At 42.4% G+C, this 18,385-nt stretch overlaps 2 protein-coding genes across 3 annotated transcripts in view; one reads left to right on the top strand and one right to left on the bottom strand.

Annotated features, from left to right (window-relative positions):
• The window catches only part of LSM3 (LSM3 homolog, U6 small nuclear RNA and mRNA degradation associated), a 68,865-nt gene that overhangs the window by 11,783 nt on the left and 38,697 nt on the right, over positions 1-18,385 (bottom strand). Inside the window, exon 4 of one of the 2 annotated variants that reach the window (XR_004670452.2) lies at positions 8,156-8,335. Coding sequence is in view for 1 of the 2 variants with exons in the window: in XM_063602718.1 (XP_063458788.1) it covers positions 8,264-8,335 (72 nt within the window). In the remaining variant the exon portion in view is untranslated. Of the gene's footprint in view, positions 1-6,647; positions 8,336-18,385 lie in introns of those variants that run through there. The other variant, XM_063602718.1, reaches the window with a different exon arrangement.
• Positions 14,363-16,001, top strand: LOC100982601 (voltage-dependent anion-selective channel protein 1). Its single transcript, XM_063602716.1, has one exon. The coding sequence runs from the start codon at positions 15,035-15,037 to the stop codon at positions 15,884-15,886; it is 852 nt and encodes a 283-aa protein (XP_063458786.1). The 5' UTR covers positions 14,363-15,034; the 3' UTR covers positions 15,887-16,001.

Here is an 18,385-nt window from a genome sequence, read left to right as displayed (position 1 = left end):
ACCCACTGTCCTCCGATCCTAGTTGATCTTGACTTGTTTTCACTTTATCTCATTTCCCCTATTGTGAATATTTGCTTCCCACCCTGAATTCCTCTCTCTTTCTGACTATCTCTGGATTTTGCCCTTTCCTGACACCTGGATCCTGGCTCTCCTTCTAGAAGTTTAGCCCAACTTGCTTATACCACCTTCCCCTCATTCCACCATTCCCAGGGGCCCCAACTGATGCCCAGACAGATACACCTTGGCCCTGAGCCCCTGAGCACGGAAGAGGAGACCATGTTAGGTTATAATGACATTGTGAAGAACAGGACAGACATGCCCATCACTGCCCTTTTCTTTCTTTCTTTCTTTCTTTCTTTCTTTCTTTCTTTCTTTCTTTCTTTCTCTTTCTTTCATGAGACAGAGTCTCATCTGTCACTAAGGCAGGAGTGCAGTGGCATGATCTCAGCTCACTACAACCTTTGCCTCCTGGGTTCAAGACATTCTTGTGCCTCAGCCTCCCATGTAGCTGGGATTACAGGCATGCACCACCACACCCAGCTAATTTTTTGTATTTTTAATAGAAACGGGGGTTTTACCATGTTGCCCAGGCTGGTCTCGAACTCCTGAGCTCAGGCAATCCGCCTGCCTCGGCTTCTCAAAGTGCTAGGATTAAAGGCATGAGCCACCACACCCAGCCCATCAGTGCACTTTTAACCTCGTCTACAACATCCCATCCACCACTTCTCCTCCTCTACCACAACACCTCCAAGGACAGGAAACTTACAACTTCCTGGGACTGTCCTTTTCACTTTCTGACAACTTTATCAGAAAGCTCCAGCTGTCAACGAGCTCTCAAGCCCTGAAGTAATCTGTTTCCTGCAGAGTGCTGATGGTGTGGTGTGAACTCCAAGGCAGCTGTCAACATACACTCATTCGCCTATCACTGGCTGAGACTCCCGCTGGAGCATGCGACATAAGTTAATCACTTCCACTTCTCACCAGCGGGGCTCCTTGTCCTTTTTCTGCCTCTGGCCATTCATGCTCAGCAGACAACTGATAGTCACAGCACTGACTGGAACATAGGCAAGATTCCGGGCCGGCCAGATATAGCCCATTATCGCTGCAGCTACAGTGTGCAAGCTCATTGAGAAGTCAGGGAACACTTTATCAATGAGGAGGCTGTCCCAGAAGCTCTGGCGTTGGGTTTCACGTGAAGGGATGAAGGTGAAGAGAAAGGCTCCAGAGATAGCAGGGCCTGCTTATCTGAAATGCTTCCCCCAGTGAAGTCAAAGTGCCACAGCCATCTCAGGTGGAAATGAACCATAGAACGTCAGAGCTGGAAGATCTCGGAGGCTTTACAGAAGGAGAAAATGAGGCCCAACGAGAGTATCTGGATTGACCAAGGTCATATAGGGAAACCATCTAAGAGACTCAGGTCTCCTACAACAAAAGGAAGGGCTCTTTTGCCCTTTGCAAGCTGAATCAGGGTTTGAGAGGGAAGAGAAGGGTTTTTGAAGGTCTTCATGCTTTGCATGTTTGCTTTGAAAACATACAAAAGGGTTAGTAAGGAGTCAGGAATGAGCTGTTTCCTCAGAATCCCAGTTCACAACTCTCATTACTAGATGACATCTTGAACATATCCCTGAGATCCACGTGGAAGTAAATATAAATCCACTTACTTGTTGGTTTAATCTATAAATATTTATTGAGCAGAGTCTCATTCATTCCTTTAGCAGGGCCTCTTCCCAGCTGCAGAGGTGAGCTGGGCATACAGTTCTCACTTTCATGGAACTCAGGTTCTAGCCGGTGAGATGGGCAATAAACAAACAAGTGAATATAGAAAATGAGATGGGGATACATGCTGTGAAATTTTAAAATGCAGGTTAAGGGCATAGGAAGCTCTGGGGACCTAGGGTTGCCATTGATAACAGGGCAGTCAAGGAAGGTATTATGGAGACGCTGATATTGAGCAGAACTCTGAAAAAATGAGGAAGCAAGTCTTGGGGCCATCTGCAAAAAGTACTGCAGGCAGGAAAACCAATGGTGCAAAGACCCTGGGGCAGGAGTGAGCTTGTCACATTTAAGGAACATCAGGGAAACCAGGGAAGCTGGAGACAAGGGTGCAAGAAGGAGAGGGGTCAGAGATGAGGAGGGAGGGTGGAGAGTTGGTTGGGGGCAGATCAGGTAGGGCCTTGTGCACTGCTGTTGGGACTTTGGATTTGTTCTGAGTAGATGCAAGTCACTGAAATCTTTTTAGCCAAGAAGTGACATGACCTGACTCTCCTTTCCAAAGGTTGCTGAGGCTGCACGGTTGAGAAAGAGCGGCAAGAAGGCAAAGGCAGACACAGGAGGACCATCTCTGACGATGGTGATGAATTGGACATGGGAAGGAGTCAAGGGAACACAGAGGTTTTGGCCTGAGCTCATGGACAGACAGAGTTGTCATTTACTGGGATGGGGAAAAAAGCAGGAGGATCAGGGTGGGGTGAGAAGAGAGCCAGGAGCTTGCTTTGGGCCATGTGTAGTTTGACATATCTACAGTCTCTAAGGGGAGGTTGCAGGCAGGCAGCTGAGTATAGAGTCAGGCGTCCAGGAAGGAGGTTAAGCTAGTAATACTGATTTGGGGGCTGTTGACTTACAGGAGGCATTTAAAACCTGTGTGCCTCAGAATGAACATCACCAAGGGAGTGACTGTGGTCAGAGAAGCGGAGACCCAGGCCTGAACCTGGGAGCCCCCAGCATTCAGTGGTCGAGGCAGTCAGGAGACACCAGCAAAGGGGACTGGGAAGGAGTGGCTGGCGAGGGAGGAGAAGCAGAGGAGCGGTCTGCAAGGGGAAGAGAAGCCTTCAGGAAGGTGGGGCCCACAGCTGTGTCTACTGCCGCTGATGGGCCAAGAGAGAATGAGGAGTGACTGTAGTCCCTGGGATTCAGCCACGTGGAGGCGCATAGCTGGCCTTGACAAAATATTTTGGTTGTGTAGTGGGTACAAAAGCCTGATTTTGTGACTGTGATGAGAGCAATAGGAGACAAGGGGCATGAATGATTCTTTTGAAAACTTTTATTATCAAGAGGAGCAAGGAAATGAGGACCTAGGTGGAGGGGGTTGTGGGGTCAAGAGGGAAAACGGCACTCAAAGTTTCTGAAAATGCTGTCCCTCTTCACACCTCATGTGTCCATCAGCCAGGGACCTGTGGGCTTCTGGCCACGTCCCCTCTTGCCCTCCCTCCTTATCACAACTTCACTGCCACCATCTATCTGCCTTGGAGAACTTCAGGGCCCATCTCAACATTTCTGTGCAGTTTAGTTGGGAGAAAGATATTAATCCGATAAACACACCAGTAAATATAGGAAGGCGACTTACTATAAGCATAAAATGGAAAAGCAGAGTGTCCTTTGAAGGAGAATCATAGAGGGAAATGGTCAATATGAGGGGGCTTGGGGGAAGTCTCTCCAAGGAAATGGCTTGAAAGCTAAAATCTGAAGGATGAGTAATAATTCACCAAATGACAAATGATGGGAAGGGTGTTCATAAAATGTGGAACACCTGATTCTGTCACTATTTGGGGTGCCACTGTGTAAGCCACACAGACCTAGGGGGACTGAACAAAGGGAGTGAATGTGGGAATAAAAGACAAGAGACAAAAGAGTGTATTTGGAAGAAGGGGTCAGGTGGCACTTTGCCTCTAGCAGACAAGGGCCCTGAGCTTTACACAGCCCTCCATATTTATTAGGCAAAAGAGATAGTGAGAAGGGGGGTGGAAGAAGGGGTCAGCTGCTCAGTCCAGAGTAGGCTTGCAAGACTGCATTCCTCGAACAACAGGCTCTAGATGTCACCATAGGTAACCTCAGTGCCAGGGAGTGACTGCCTCCAGCAAACCTTCTGTCGGCAGGAGCAGTTGTGAGTTTGCCCACATCCTGCATTCATGATAAACAGTTTGCTGTTTGATCACATAGCCTCCAGTGGAATGCCGAATCCCACGGGCCTTCAGCTCCCTGCATATCCCCCTTTCTGTTTATGAATTAATTGAAAGAACGTAAGGCCAGGCTGGGCAGCTCTCATTCTCTGATTGGCAGTCCATCTGATTTTACAGACTATAAACAGAAGACAGAGACAAAACAACATTATTCCAAGAACCACATAAAAGATGTAACTGTGGTGTGTTAGATAGTTCCAAGGGTTGAGGCTCTCCAGGCCTTGCTGGAATCCGGTCCAGTCTTCTAAAGAAGGCTCAAATTCTTGAGTTTGCCTATTTAAATCAAGAATTTTGTTTTGTAATTCACCAATATCAAAGGTGATGTTGGATGTGAAAGCTCCCTGAAAATGGGCTTCCACAAGGTCCCATGGATACTTACTTTGGTTATATTCTAAGTTGGTTACACAAATATGAGTGTGAGTAAAATGACAACACAATTGTTGCTGCAATTGCAAGCTTTGTTCTTGTTCCCCTAACCATAGAACCATGGATTTCAACATTACCACTTCAGTTTGTAACTCAGTGTTAATTTTATTCTGAAGTAGCCATGCTTGGCTGGCTGTGCATGTCCAGTTCTCCATGTACTAAGCTGTTTGAATAGAACTATGCAAAGCTACAGAAGATATCACAACAGAAGTTATTAGTGTGATCAAGGAAACAATAGCAAAAATTATCATGCCTAAGGCTCTATGGACACAATGAGTTAGCTGAGTTAGAAGAAGTTTTACAAAATGCAAAGCAGGTGTGGCAGCCCAAGGCTCAGACAGATTAACGGGAATCCATAGCCCAGGGATGAGACCTAAAATCAACAAAGTAGAGATATTACATGTTTGCAATGTGCTATGATTAATGCAGTGATATAACTGGCAAGATTTATAGGTCAATTGGGTATTGTTTACCTAGAGCTGGTCCTTCTTAGCTGCCAAAAAGACATAAGGATTAAAAACACAAACTGTAAATTGAGTGGTGATACTCTTTACAAATGTAACATTAGAACTGTGTCGTGACTCCCATTGGCCTTCTCTCCATCTTTGCACTCAGGCTTAGCTGACTCATGGCTTGTATCAGAGGGACTGGGCCCATGGTTGGCCACCCTGGGTTCCTCCAGTCTCCCATTCCATAGTCGCACGCACCTTGAGGGCACCCACACGGTTTGTCCATCTCCTGTAAAAACACAAGCATGCCTTCTTCCCCTGATCAGTAAATCCACTGGACCTTTCCATTTTCCTTTTTCCGGCGTTTTCCATAACACTTTTGGATAAACTTTCCTCTTTTCCTCTAACACTTGCCAATGTCTTTCTGCTGGAGTCTTACCATCCATACCAGCAGTCAAAAAATTTAAAGTAAATAAGGCTAAATGTAGTTTTGATTAAGGTGGTAGTTGGCCTCCTATACCCCCTTTTTGTTTTTTCAGCATGCGTTGTAATATTTGATGTGCCTGTTCTATAATGCCTTGTCCTCTAGGATTATAAGGAATTCCTGTTTTTTGGGTTATAGCCCAAAGCTGTAAGAAATTTTGAAAAGCATGACTAGATTAAGTGGGTCCCTTGTCAGTTTTTAATTGTTTAGGTAGCCCTATATGAGCAAATGACGACAGTGTAGCTGTACATGAACAGCTGTCTCACCTGTTTGGCATGTAGCATGCAGCATATGAGAATAAGTGAAACAAATTAAGCAGTTCTGGGTCTAGTGTACTTTTAACTGTAGAAGCTTTTATGCAACGGGCTACATTTACAACATAAGCTGAATCACAGACAATGTTGACAGGATCTGAAGCTGTAAGCTGTAAAACCTGGATGACTACAATTAGCTCTGAGCGTTGAGCTAAAGCACCGGAGGTCATTATTGTTTGAGTGTGTTTAGGTCCATAGATAGTGGCATGACCTTTGGAAGAGCCATCAGTAAAATAAGTCTGTCCACCTGGAATAGGCGTGTGATGAGTAATCACAAGAAGAATGAAAGAATGGATTTTATAAAATTGTAAAATTTTGTCTAAGGGGTAGTGGTTATCTATAGCACCCACGAAATCTGCAAAAGAGTTTGCCAGGCAGTCACCATTTCCCAAGTTGCGGCTTGTTGCTGGGAGTCTAAAGGAACAATAATTTTGTCAGGATCATATCCCATAAGCATTTTTGACCTATGCTTGCCCGTAGATGCAATTTGTGTAATTAAAGAAAGAGAAACTTGCAAGGTTTTGACTGTTTGATTAGGTAGAAAGAGCCATTCTAATGGTAAGGCAGTGGGCGGAGGAGAAATATCAATGACCCCTGTCAGAAATCCTGACGTCTTAGCCCTTTTCTATCTGTTTTTCCAGTTACTGATACCGGGTTAGGATTTCATTGTAGAAACCTCCCCAAACCTTTTCCACTCTGATATCCCATGTTCTTCTACATTTTAAATCCTGAGTTATCAAAGTTTTCATTTGTAAGTCTCCCATCCCATGCTGTAAGTAAGTCTTGACCCCATAAATTGATGGCTATATTTGCAACATAAAGTTGAAAAGTACATGACTGTCCATCTGGACTGAGAAGAGGTAAAATCTCAGCACTCTGTTGAACACGTTGAGCTGTTCCTACTCCCACTAAGGATGTAGAAGTTAATTGCAAGGGCCAGGATGGGGGCAATTGTCTTTAGATATTACTGACACATCAGTTCCCGTATCCATAAGCCCCTAAGATTTCTTTCCTTTAATTTGTACTACACAGGTGGGTCTATTAGAGGCTATGGGTTGGGATAGATAGATTTCCCATGTAGTTGTGCTCCCAAACCCTTTATTTCCTCATTTCTCCTTTCATGGAGAGGGGTGTAATTTGCAGGGAACAAGCAATAATTGAGCATTATATTCTCCAGGTTCAAAAACCCAAAGATCTTGTGACATTAAAACTACTTGAATTTCTCCTTCATAATCAGAGTCAGCAACTCCTGGGACTACAGTAATGACCTGCAAGTTAAGCCGGCTTTTGCCTAAAATTAGTCCTGTGTATACTGTTGGTAAAGGTCCCCAAATACCAGTGGGAACTTTGATAGGTTTGTCTCCACCAACTAACGTTACCTGTTCTCTGACTGCGAGATCTAATCCTGCACTTCCTGGTGTTCCTGCGGGGAGGGAATCAATGTACCTCCGGAAACCCATCCCTGAAACAGGGTTGAGGTTTGGGCTGGGAATGCCCTCATTGTTTGTGGGGCTGGGGTCCAGGCCCCCATCTCATTTCCCGACAGGGCTGTGCCAATCTGATGAAATTTTGAGCAGCACTGATTAGCCCAGTGATTTCCTTTGTTACAGCAAGGACAAAGTCCTGGCATTTTTTCCGCTGTGGGGCAGGGTGGGGGGAACTGCATTGTAAGATCCTTTCTGTCCTGAGATCTGGTGGCATTCCTTTTTTAAATGTCCAGTTTTTCCACAATTATTTTCCGATTTTAGGGTTTGACCCTTGGCTCCTTTTAGATTTGTCAACTACTAAATTAGCCATTGCTTCAGCTAACATTGAAGAGCAATGAAGCTCAGTTCCTACATCTTGACAAGTTCTGAGAAAATTTCCCATGTTTTTTGTACATCTCACAGGTGCCAGCGCACATTTACAATCTGTGTTTGCATTACGCATAGAGGTCCTAAGGGCTCTCCAGCTATGGCAGCAGAGCATAAAATTCTTTGTATTGGGGTTTCTATTTCTGCTACCAAAGGAGGCGGTACAGATGTTTCTGCAATTGGAGGAGGGAGTATAGGTCAATTCTTATCCTCCCTCTCCTGTTTTTTATTTTCAATTGGAGCTGTGGGTGGGACAACATATTCTTTCAGATTTAGATTCAGCCTGCTCTCCTGCAGAATAATAAGGAGATAATGTCGGAAGTACAGTATGAACTAAACTCCAAGTGAAGAAAACAGAAGAATCAACTTTAAGACCTTTTTGATGAGCCCGTTTTAATCCTTCTCGTGCTCTGTCCCAATTTTCCACATCAAGAGTGCCTGCCTGGGGAAACCATGGGTTATGCATAGTAACATTTTGTGGCTTCTGCAGGAGGTTAGTTAGTGCCTGTGAATTAACCTGAGCTCCAGACTGTCTCAACAGAACTTTAAGCAACTGCACATAATGTTTTTCTTCAACAGACAAATTCTTCCCCTTGTTACCCTGATTCAGAAAACTTCCGGTTCCCAGCACTTCTTTAAAGCACTACTCCCAGTACCTCCTTAGGGCACTGACCTTATATCCGCTGCTGGCAGACCCGGCCCGGCATCCCTGTTCACCTTTCAATTTCAGTTCCTCTGCTCCGGCAGACCTTCTTCGTTCATGTCCTCATAGTCCCTGTGTTCAGACTGTTGCCTGTTCAAGTGCCACTTGTAGCCTGCATGGACCTAGGGGGACTGAACCAAGGGGGCGAACCTGGGAATAAAAGACAAGAGACAAAAGAGTATATTTGGAAGAAGGGGTCAGGGGGCACCTTGCCTCTAGTGGACAAGGGCCCTGAGCTTTACATAGCCCTCCATATTTATTAGGCAAAAGAAATAGTGAGAAGAGGGGTGGAAGAAGGGGTCAGCTGCTCAGTCCAGAGTAGGCTTGCAAGACTGCATTCCTCGAACAACAGGCTCTAGATGTCACCATAGATAACCTCAGTACCAGGGAGTGATTGCCTCCAGCAAACCTTCTGTCGGCAGGAGCAGTCGTGAGTTTGCCCACATCCTGCATTCATGATAAACAGTTTGCTGTTTGATCATATAGCCTCTAGTGGAATGCCGAGTTGGTCATTTCCCATGGGCCTTCGGCTCCCTGCAATAAAACTAGGAGCAGTGATTGAGGACAGGACTGGAGGCAGGCTGGGCTCAGATACTGCAGGGTCTGGTAGACTGTGTTAGGGAGGCTTTTGTTGTTATTACTCATTCCAAGTACAATGGGCAGCAATTCAGTGAGCAAATTGTTATGTCTGTCGAATTGGCCCATTTTTCTGTGCTTGAAAAAGAAGGAAAACAGTCAGAAGCAAGACACTAGGCTTCCTCGAAGGAAGGAGGAGAGACGTGGGGCATCTTATCCTGGGCTCCCCAAGAAGCAGACCTTCAGTCACGGATTTGAGTGCAAGTAGTTTATTTCATGCCAATCAGTACTGTAGGGGAGTGTGAACCGAGACAGAATGCAAGGAGGCAAGAAAGGAATTGTTAACATACAAGCTACCCCCGTGAGTACGTGGAGCCAGTGGAGGACACAATGATATCCTGACGTCCTCCATGACATCTTATCTGAGGTTGGGCTGGTCGAGGGCTGCAGTTGGGGATATGGCATTAGTACTCTAGGCATTTCTAGGCTGCCATGCCTGTGGTTACAGCAGGCTCCAGCAGCCAGAGGAAGCCCTCGGCAAAGAGATGCATGTGTTGGGATATAGAAGTCAGGCCAGCTTGTGTGGGAATGCTGAGACCTGGGGGATACTGCTTTCCCATATTAAGTACACTCCCTCCTGATACTGCTTCTTTTAGGATTTTGCCTGTCACAATTTCTACAAAGAAGTTAAGAAAGAGGGTTTGTGAAACAAGCTACAGACCCCATCATTACCATGAATTCTAAGGTCATCAATGGTGTTCATTGTCCCTGTGTGTCACTACTCATTCTGCATAGCCCTCATACTTGACCACCACTCCTGCATATGAGCTTGCTGGTCTGCTGAGGTAACTGGGTCATCATCCCTAGAGGTTTGAAGCCCTGGTCACTGTGCACTGGGCAGACTATCATTGCTGCAATTGCCCATAAGTGTTGTCATTGGGCTGTGAAACACCAAAATGAGCCCCACTGAATCCCCTGAGCTTTGGGGCATCCTCTTCTCTGACCCCATTATCTAGCAGCAGTGCTATTTCCTCATGATAGGCAGAATCTGATATTCCTACAAGTGTAAGAACTCCTTTCTTTGCCTACTGCTCTGTTGGCATGAGAAACCTAAAATGACAAGGAGCAGCTACAGCTTTAGGCATCCCTGGGATAAGTATCTTCTCCCCATCAACCCCAGACATGCTGAGGGATCAGCATTACTGGTCCAGTGGAGCCTAAAGTTAAAGGTATTCTTGAGATGAGTCACTGTGTACAATGGTGATGGGGCCACTTTTATTTCCACTGCTTGTTTCCCATGTAGTCTATCTGATGTGGCTCCAGCTCCACATAATGCCTGCTGTTTTGAAGTGCACGTTGCTTCTCAAAAGTCAGCACCCCAAAAGTGAAAATGGCAGAATAGGGAACTACAAAAGCCCATCCCTCCACAAAAGGAGAAAATAAACTGGCAAAAGCAGTCAGAATCAACTTTATTGGAAATTGGGAAACTAACTAAAAGTTTACAGCAACCAAGACAATATTTAATCAAGAAAAAAACAAAAAACCACCAGAATCTTGATAATAGAGCTTCATGGTATTTAAATTACCCTGGCTCAGCAGTGGCCTTGAAGATAACAACCAACAACCCATATTCCTTGTATAGGCTCCTAGTACATAAGGGACAGAATCGACCTAATTTCCAAATAACTGTGGTTGTTTGTTTTGACCTGTCTTGTGGCTCCCTGAAGAATTGACTCATTGCTGAGATCTCCAAGGGCTAAGGCAGCTACTCAAGGGGAATTTGTTGAAAAATTTAAAAGGCAAATGTAACAGCTGCTGCCACTTGGGGCAATAGATAACAGTTGGGACAAACTAAAGACAAACCAAAAGGTTGGGAAAAAGGAGCGGGGATTAAAACACATTGGGAAATAAAGGCTTTGAAAAGCTCTCACATATTTGTGGGAATCTAGAAGCCTGCTTGCATGCCCAGAAATGGGTGCATGCTCAGGAAAGACCTGAGAAGTTTTCACTTCTGGCTGACCTCAAGGCTCTCCACAAGGAGGAAGTGAAGACTAAGGCAGAGTGGTAAAGTGCTTCTCCAGGTGTTGAAGGTATACTCCAGCATGCACATAGAGTCCATTTGCTGACACCGAGAGATTTTATTTTCTTTTTTTGTTCCAGGCAAAGAATACACGTCTGTATTTAAATCACCAGCTGACCACTAGGCTAACAAAACAAAGACTTCAGTGGCTATATACAACAACAAATAAAGTCTTTTCAAAATTAATTAAGGAAAGAGAACTAAGCAATCAAACAACAACAATCACAAAAAGCAGCTGCAATAAACCCTGGTGGGAGGAAGATGATTTCCAGATGTGCCATATCATAATATTCAAAATGTTCAGCTTTCAACAAAAAATTATGAGTCATGCAATGAAACAAGAAAGTGTAGCCCATACACAGGAAATAAAGAAATAATAGAAACAGTTCTTGAGGAAGACAAGACATTGAACTTACTAAACAGAATATAAACCAACTATTTAAAATATACCCAAAGAGCTAAAGGAAACTATGTACAAAAAACTAAAGGAAATAATGAGAATTACATTTCAAAAAAATAGAGATTACCAATGATATGATAGAAATTGTAAGGGGAACCAAGGAGAAAATCTAAAGTTGAAAACTACAATAATTAAAATAATTTTTTTTCAGAGAGATTCAACAGCATATTTGAACAAGTAGAAGAAAGAATCAGCAATCTTGAAGAAAGGTCAATTGAGATTACTCAGTATGAGGAGCAGAAAGGAAAAAAATAAAGAAAAACGAATGAAGCCTAAGACACCTGAGGTACACTTTCAAGAGTACCTAGGAGTTTCAGAAGGAGAGGAGAGGAAAGAAAAGGAGAGGAGAGGAGAGAGAGAGAGAGAGAGACAGAGAGAGAGAGAAATAATAGTTGAAGTAATAAAGGCCAAAATTTGCCAAATTTGATCAAAGACATGAATATACACATCCAAGGACCTCAAGTCTCAGTGAAACACTTCATAATCAAACTGTTGAAAACCAAAGACAGAATCCTGAAAGCAGCAGAAGAGAGGTGATTCATCACATACAAGGCATCCTTAATAAGAAATACAGCTGGTTTTTCATCAGAAACGAAGGAGGCCAGAAGACAGTGGGATGACTTACTCAAAATATTGAAAGAATAAAATGGTTAACCAATACTTTTATATCCAGGAAAAATATTCTTCAAAAATGAAAGAGAAATGAAGACATTTCCAGGTAAAGAAAAACTGAGAGAGTTCATTGCTAGTAGACCTGCCCTGCAAGAAGTGTAAAGGAGGTCGTTCAGACTGAAATGAAAGGACACTAAAAAGAAACTTGAATCTACATGGAGAAATGAAGAACACCAGTATAGGTAATCATGTAAATAAATAGAAAAGTCAGTATAAAGGCATTTGTGGTTTGTAACTCCTCTTTTTTTCTATATGATTTCAAAAATAACTACATAAACAAATAATAATAAATATACATTGATGGGCACATGATGCATAAAGATGTAACTGATGGCAATAACAACATAAACAGATGGGAGAACAGAATACAGAAGTAATGTTTGTTATACTATTGAAATTAGTTGGTACTAATTTGAACTTATCTAATTGTTATAAATTAATTGTAATCCCCAGGCAACCACTAAGAAAATAACTAAAAAGTGTATAGTAAAATAAACGAGAAGGAAATCAAAATGGCATATGGAAAATATTTATCTAACATAAAAGAAGGCAGCAATGAAATGAAATTGAGGGACAAAAAATATGAGATATAGAAAAAATAGCAAAATGGCAGGAGTAAGGCCCTCTCCATCAGCAATTACATTAAATGTAAATGGTTTAAACTCTACAATTAAATGACAGATTTTTCAGAATGGATTAAACAAACAAACCATGATCAAACTCTACACTGTCTCCAAGGACATGAATTGAATGAAAGTGAGAGAACAGAAAAAGGCAACACATGCAAATAGTAACCGAAAGAGAGTTGAAGTGGCTACACTGATATCAGACAAAATAGACTTTAAGGCATAAATTGTCACAAGAGACAAAGAAGGACACTATATAATGATAAAAGGGTCAATCCATCAAGGATATATACAAATTACAAACATATATCCACCCCAAAAAAGAGACCCAAAATATATAAAGCAAAAACTGACAGAATTGAAGGAAGAAATAGACAGCTCTACATGTTCTAGATATTTCAACACCTCACTTTCAATAATGGATAGAAAAACTAGATGAAAGATAAACAAAGAAATAGGAGACTTGAACAAGTTTATAGTGTTATAACTATAACACTATAATTATAGTTATAGTTATAAACCAACAAGACCTACCACATATACAAAACACCCAAGGACAACAAAGTACATATTCTTCTCAAGTGCACATGAAACATTCTCCAGGTAGAACATATGTTAGGTCACAAAACAAGTTTTAATAAATTTTAAGATTGAAATCATAAAATGTATATTCTCCAATCTCAATGGGATGAAATTAGAAATGAATAACAGAAGAAAAACTGGAAATTTCACAAGTATGTGGAAATTTAAAAACACACTCTTAAATGACCAATGGCTCAATAAAAAATCACAAGGGAAATTAAAAAGTACTCTGAGATAAATGAAAATAAAAACACAATAAAAAATTATGGGATGCAGTGAGAGCAGTGTGCAGAGGGATATATATAGCTGTAAATGCCTACATTAAAGAAGAAAGATCTCAAATAATCTAACTTTATACCTTAAGGAAGCAGAAAAAGAAGAGCAAACTAAATCAAAGCAAGCAGAAGGAGGGAAATAATGAAGATAAGAGCAGAGACACATGAAATGGAGTAGAAACAATAAAGAGAATCAATGAAATTAAAAGTTGGTTCCTTGAAAAGGTGTGTTAAAATTGACAAAACTTTAGCTAGATTACCTAAGCAAAAACAGAGAAGATTCACATTACTCAAAAAGCAGAAATAAAAGTGGAGACATTACCAACGACCTTACAGAAATAAAAGAGTATAAGCAAATAATACGAATAATTGTACACCAACAAATTAGAAAACCCAGATAAAATGGACAAATTCCTAGAAACATACAGACTACCAAAATTAACTCAAGAAGAAATAGAAATGCTGAATAGACCTATAACAAGTAAAGAGATGAAATTAGTAATCAAAGAACTTTTAACAAAGAAAATCTCAGGACCAAATAGCTTCATTGGTGAATTCTACCAAATGTTTAAAGAAGAATTAACATGAATGTTTCTCAACTCTTTCAAAAAACAGAAGAGGCAGAAACACTATTTAACTCATTTTATGGGGCCAAAATTACTCTGATACCAAAGTCACACACAGACATAACAAGAAAAAAAAAGTAGAGGCTCATATTCTATGAATATAGATGTAAAGATCTTCAACAGAATACTAGCAAACTGATTCTAGCAGCATGTTAAAAAAATTATACCCTGGCCAGGTGCGGTGGCTCATGCCTGTAATCCCAGCACTTCGGGAGGCTGGAGCAGGTGGATCACGAGGTCAGGAGATCGAGACCATCCTGGCTAACAGGGTGAAACCCCGTCTCTACTAAAAACACAAAAAATTAGCCGGGCGTGGTGGTGGGCACCTGTAGTCCCAGCTACTCAGGAGGCTGAGGCAGGAGAATGGCGTGAACCTGGGAGTTGGAGCTTGCAGTGAGCCGAGATTGCCCCACTGTACTCCAGCCTGGGTGACAGACAGAGACTCCATCTCAAAAAAAAAAAAGTATGTATATATACCCCATACCAAGTAGAATTTATCCCAGAAATGCAAGGGTGGTTCAACATACAAAAATCAGTCAACACAGTACACCATATTAATAGATGAAGTTAAAAAAAAAATGCCAGTGATAATTGATAAAGAAAAGGATTTGACAAAACCCAACACCCTTTTATGTTAAAACAAACAAATAAACAAAAAACACTCAGCAATCTGGGAATAGAAAAGAAATTCTTCAACATGATTAAGGGCACCTATGAAAAATCCAGAGTTAACATTAGATTTAATGGGAAAACTATAGAATGGGAAAAAATATCTGCAGACCACTTACCTAATAAGAGATTAATATCCAGGATACACAAGGAACTACAAACAATAACGACAAAACAACTCAATTAAAAAATGAGCTAAGGCCCTGGCTCCGCTCCCTGCCTCCGCGTCGCAGCCCCCGCCGTAGCCGCCTCCGAGCCCGCCGCCACATCCTCTGAGCAGAAGATGGCTGTGCCACCCACGTATGCCGATCTTGGCAAATCTGCCAGGGATGTCTTCACCAAGGGCTATGGATTTGGCTTAATAAAGCTTGATTTGAAAACAAAATCTGAGAATGGATTGGAATTTACAAGCTCAGGCTCAGCCAACACTGAGACCACCAAAGTGACGGGCAGTCTGGAAACCAAGTACAGATGGACTGAGTACGGCCTGACGTTTACAGAGAAATGGAATACCGACAATACACTAGGCACCGAGATTACTGTGGAAGATCAGCTTGCACGTGGACTGAAGCTGACCTTCGATTCATCCTTCTCACCTAACACTGGGAAAAAAAATGCTAAAATCAAGACAGGGTACAAGCGGGAGCACATTAACCTGGGCTGCGACATGGATTTCGACATTGCTGGGCCTTCCATCCGGGGTGCTCTGGTGCTAGGTTACGAGGGCTGGCTGGCCGGCTACCAGATGAATTTTGAGACTGCAAAATCCCGAGTGACCCAGAGCAACTTTGCAGTTGGCTACAAGACTGATGAATTCCAGCTTCACACTAATGTGAATGACGGGACAGAGTTTGGCGGCTCCATTTACCAGAAAGTGAACAAGAAGTTGGAGACCGCTGTCAATCTTGCCTGGACAGCAGGAAACAGTAACACGCGCTTCGGAATAGCAGCCAAGTATCAGATTGACCCTGACGCCTGCTTCTCGGCTAAAGTGAACAACTCCAGCCTGATAGGTTTAGGATACACTCAGACTCTAAAGCCAGGTATTAAACTGACACTGTCAGCTCTTCTGGATGGCAAGAACGTCAATGCTGGTGGCCACAAGCTTGGTCTAGGACTGGAATTTCAAGCATAAATGAATACTGTACAATTGTTTAATTTTAAACTATTTTGCAGCATAGCTACCTTCAGAATTTAGTGTATCTTTTAATGTTGTATGTCTGGGATGCAAGTATTGCTAAATATGTTAGCCCTCCAGGTTAAAGTTGATTCAGCTTTAAGATGTTACCCTTCCAGAGGTACAGAAGAAACCTATTTCCAAAAAAGGTCCTTTCAGTGGTAGACTGGGGGAGAACTTGGTGGCCCCTTTGAGATGCCAGGTTTCTTTTTTATCTAGAAATGGCTGCAAGTGGAAGCGGATAATATGTAGGCACTTTGTAAATTCATATTGAGTAAATGAATGAAATTGTGATTTCCTGAGAATCAAACCTTGGTTTCCTAACCCTAATTGATGAGAGGCTCGCTGCTTGATGGTGTGTACAAACTCACCTGAATGGGACTTTTTTAGACAGATCTTCATGACCTGTTCCCACCCCAGTTCATCATCATCTCTTTTACACCAAAAGGTCTGCAGGGTGTGGTAACTGTTTCTTTTGTGCCATTTTGGGGTGGAGAAGGTGGATGTGATGAAGCCAATAATTCAGGACTTATTCCTTCTTGTGTTGTGTTTTTTTTTTTTTGCCCTTGCACCAGAGTATGAAATAGCTTCCAGGAGCTCCAGCTATAAGCTTGGAAGTGTCTGTGTGATTGTAATCACATGGTGACAACACTCAGAATCTAAATTGGACTTCTGTTGTATTCTCACCACTCAATTTGTTTTTTAGCAGTTTAATGGGTACATTTTAGAGTCTTCCATTTTGTTGGAATTAGATCCTCCCCTTCAAATGCTGTAATTAACAACACTTAAAAAAACTTGAATAAAATATTGAAACCTCAAAAAAAAAAAAAAAAAATGAGCTAAGGGCTGGTTGCTGTGGCTCACGCCTGTAATCCCAGTACTTTGGGAGGCCAAGGCGGGCGGATCACGACGTCAGGAGTTAGAGACCAGCCTGGCCAACATAGTGAAACCCTGTCTCTACTAAAAATACAAAAAATTAGCTGGGTGTGGTGGCATGTGCCTGTAATCCCAGCTACTCAGGAGGCCGAGGCAGGAGAATCACTTGAACCTGGGAAGTGGAGATTGCAGTGAGCTGAGATCACGCCATTGCACTCCAATCTGGGCGACAGTGTGAGACTCCATCTCAAAAAAAAAAAAAAAAAAAAAAAAAAAAGAGCTAAGTACTCAAATAGACATTTCAGGAAGATATAGAAATGGCCAATAAGCACACAAAAGATGGTTATCTTCATTAATCATTGGAGAAACACCAATCAAAACTACCACGAGGCTGGGCACGATGGCTCATGCCTGTAATCCCAACATTTTGGGAGGCCAAGGTGGGCCAATTGCTTAATCCCTGGGCTCAAGATCAACCTGGGTAACATGGCAAAACCCTGTCTCTACAAAAAAAATGCAAAAATTAGCTGTGCATGGTGATGTGCACCTATAGTTCCAGCTATAGGTGCCAGGGCAGCAGGACCACTTGAGCCCAGGAGTTTGAGGCTGCAGTGAGCTGTGATTGTGCCACTGCTCTCCAGTCTGGGTGACAGAGTGAGACCTTGTCAAAAAAAAAAGGAAAGAAAGAGAGGGAGAGAGGAAGGAAAGAAGGGAGGGAGGGAGGGAGGGAGGGAAGGAGGAAGGAAAGGAAGGAAGGAAGGAAGGAAGAAAGGAAGGAAGGAAGGAAAAGGAAGGAAGGAAAAGGAAGGAAGGAAGGAGGGAGGGAGGGAGGGAGGGAGTGTGAGATATCACTGCCCAGCCCCTAGAATGGCTATGATTTTAAAAACAAAAAATAACAAATGTTAGCAAAGATGTTGAGAAACTGGAGGGAGGAATGTAAAATGGTGCTGCTGCTGGGAAAAAGAGTTTGGCTATTCTTCAAAAAGCTAAACAGAATTACTATATGAGCCAGCCATTCTGCTCCTAAGTACATACCCCAAATAACTGAAGACAGGTGTTCAAAGAAAAAGTTCTACAAGAATTTCATAGCAGCACTATTCACAACAGCCAAATGAATAAACGTAATATTGTATATCCACACAATAGGACATTATTCAGACATAAGAAGGAATGAAGTACTGATTCATACTTCAACTTGGATAAAGACGTTTTGCTAAGGGAAGGAAGACAGACACAAAAGGCCATGACTTGTATGATCTCATTTATATGAAGTGTCCAGAACAGGTGAATCTATACAGACAGAAAGCAAATTAGCTGTTTTCTGGGGCTGAGGAGAGGGGAAAATGGGAATGACTGCTGGATGAGTCTAAGGTGTCTTTTGAATGAATGAAAATGTTCTGGAATTAGATAGTGGTGATGGTTGCACTATCCTGTGAATGCACTAAAAGTCACTGAATTGTATATTTTAAAATGGCTAAAAAGGTGAATTTTATGTTATACGAATTTTACCTCAATGAAAAACAGTATAGCATGCCAACCGTGCCAGGTATCTCCCCTAGGCAGGCTCCTTAGCTGTGCTTC

Source organism: Pan paniscus, chromosome 2 (genome assembly GCF_029289425.2).
Source record: "Pan paniscus chromosome 2, NHGRI_mPanPan1-v2.0_pri, whole genome shotgun sequence".
Taxonomy (NCBI): domain Eukaryota; kingdom Metazoa; phylum Chordata; class Mammalia; order Primates; family Hominidae; genus Pan; species Pan paniscus.
The sequence above is the reverse complement of the archived record's forward strand: the minus strand, read 5'-3'. Positions and strand labels throughout refer to the sequence as shown.

Coding starts and splice junctions, on each gene's coding strand:
- LOC100982601 (XM_063602716.1), top strand. CDS start 15,035: ATGGCTGTGCCACCCACGTATGCCGATCTTGGCAAATCTGCCAGGGAT.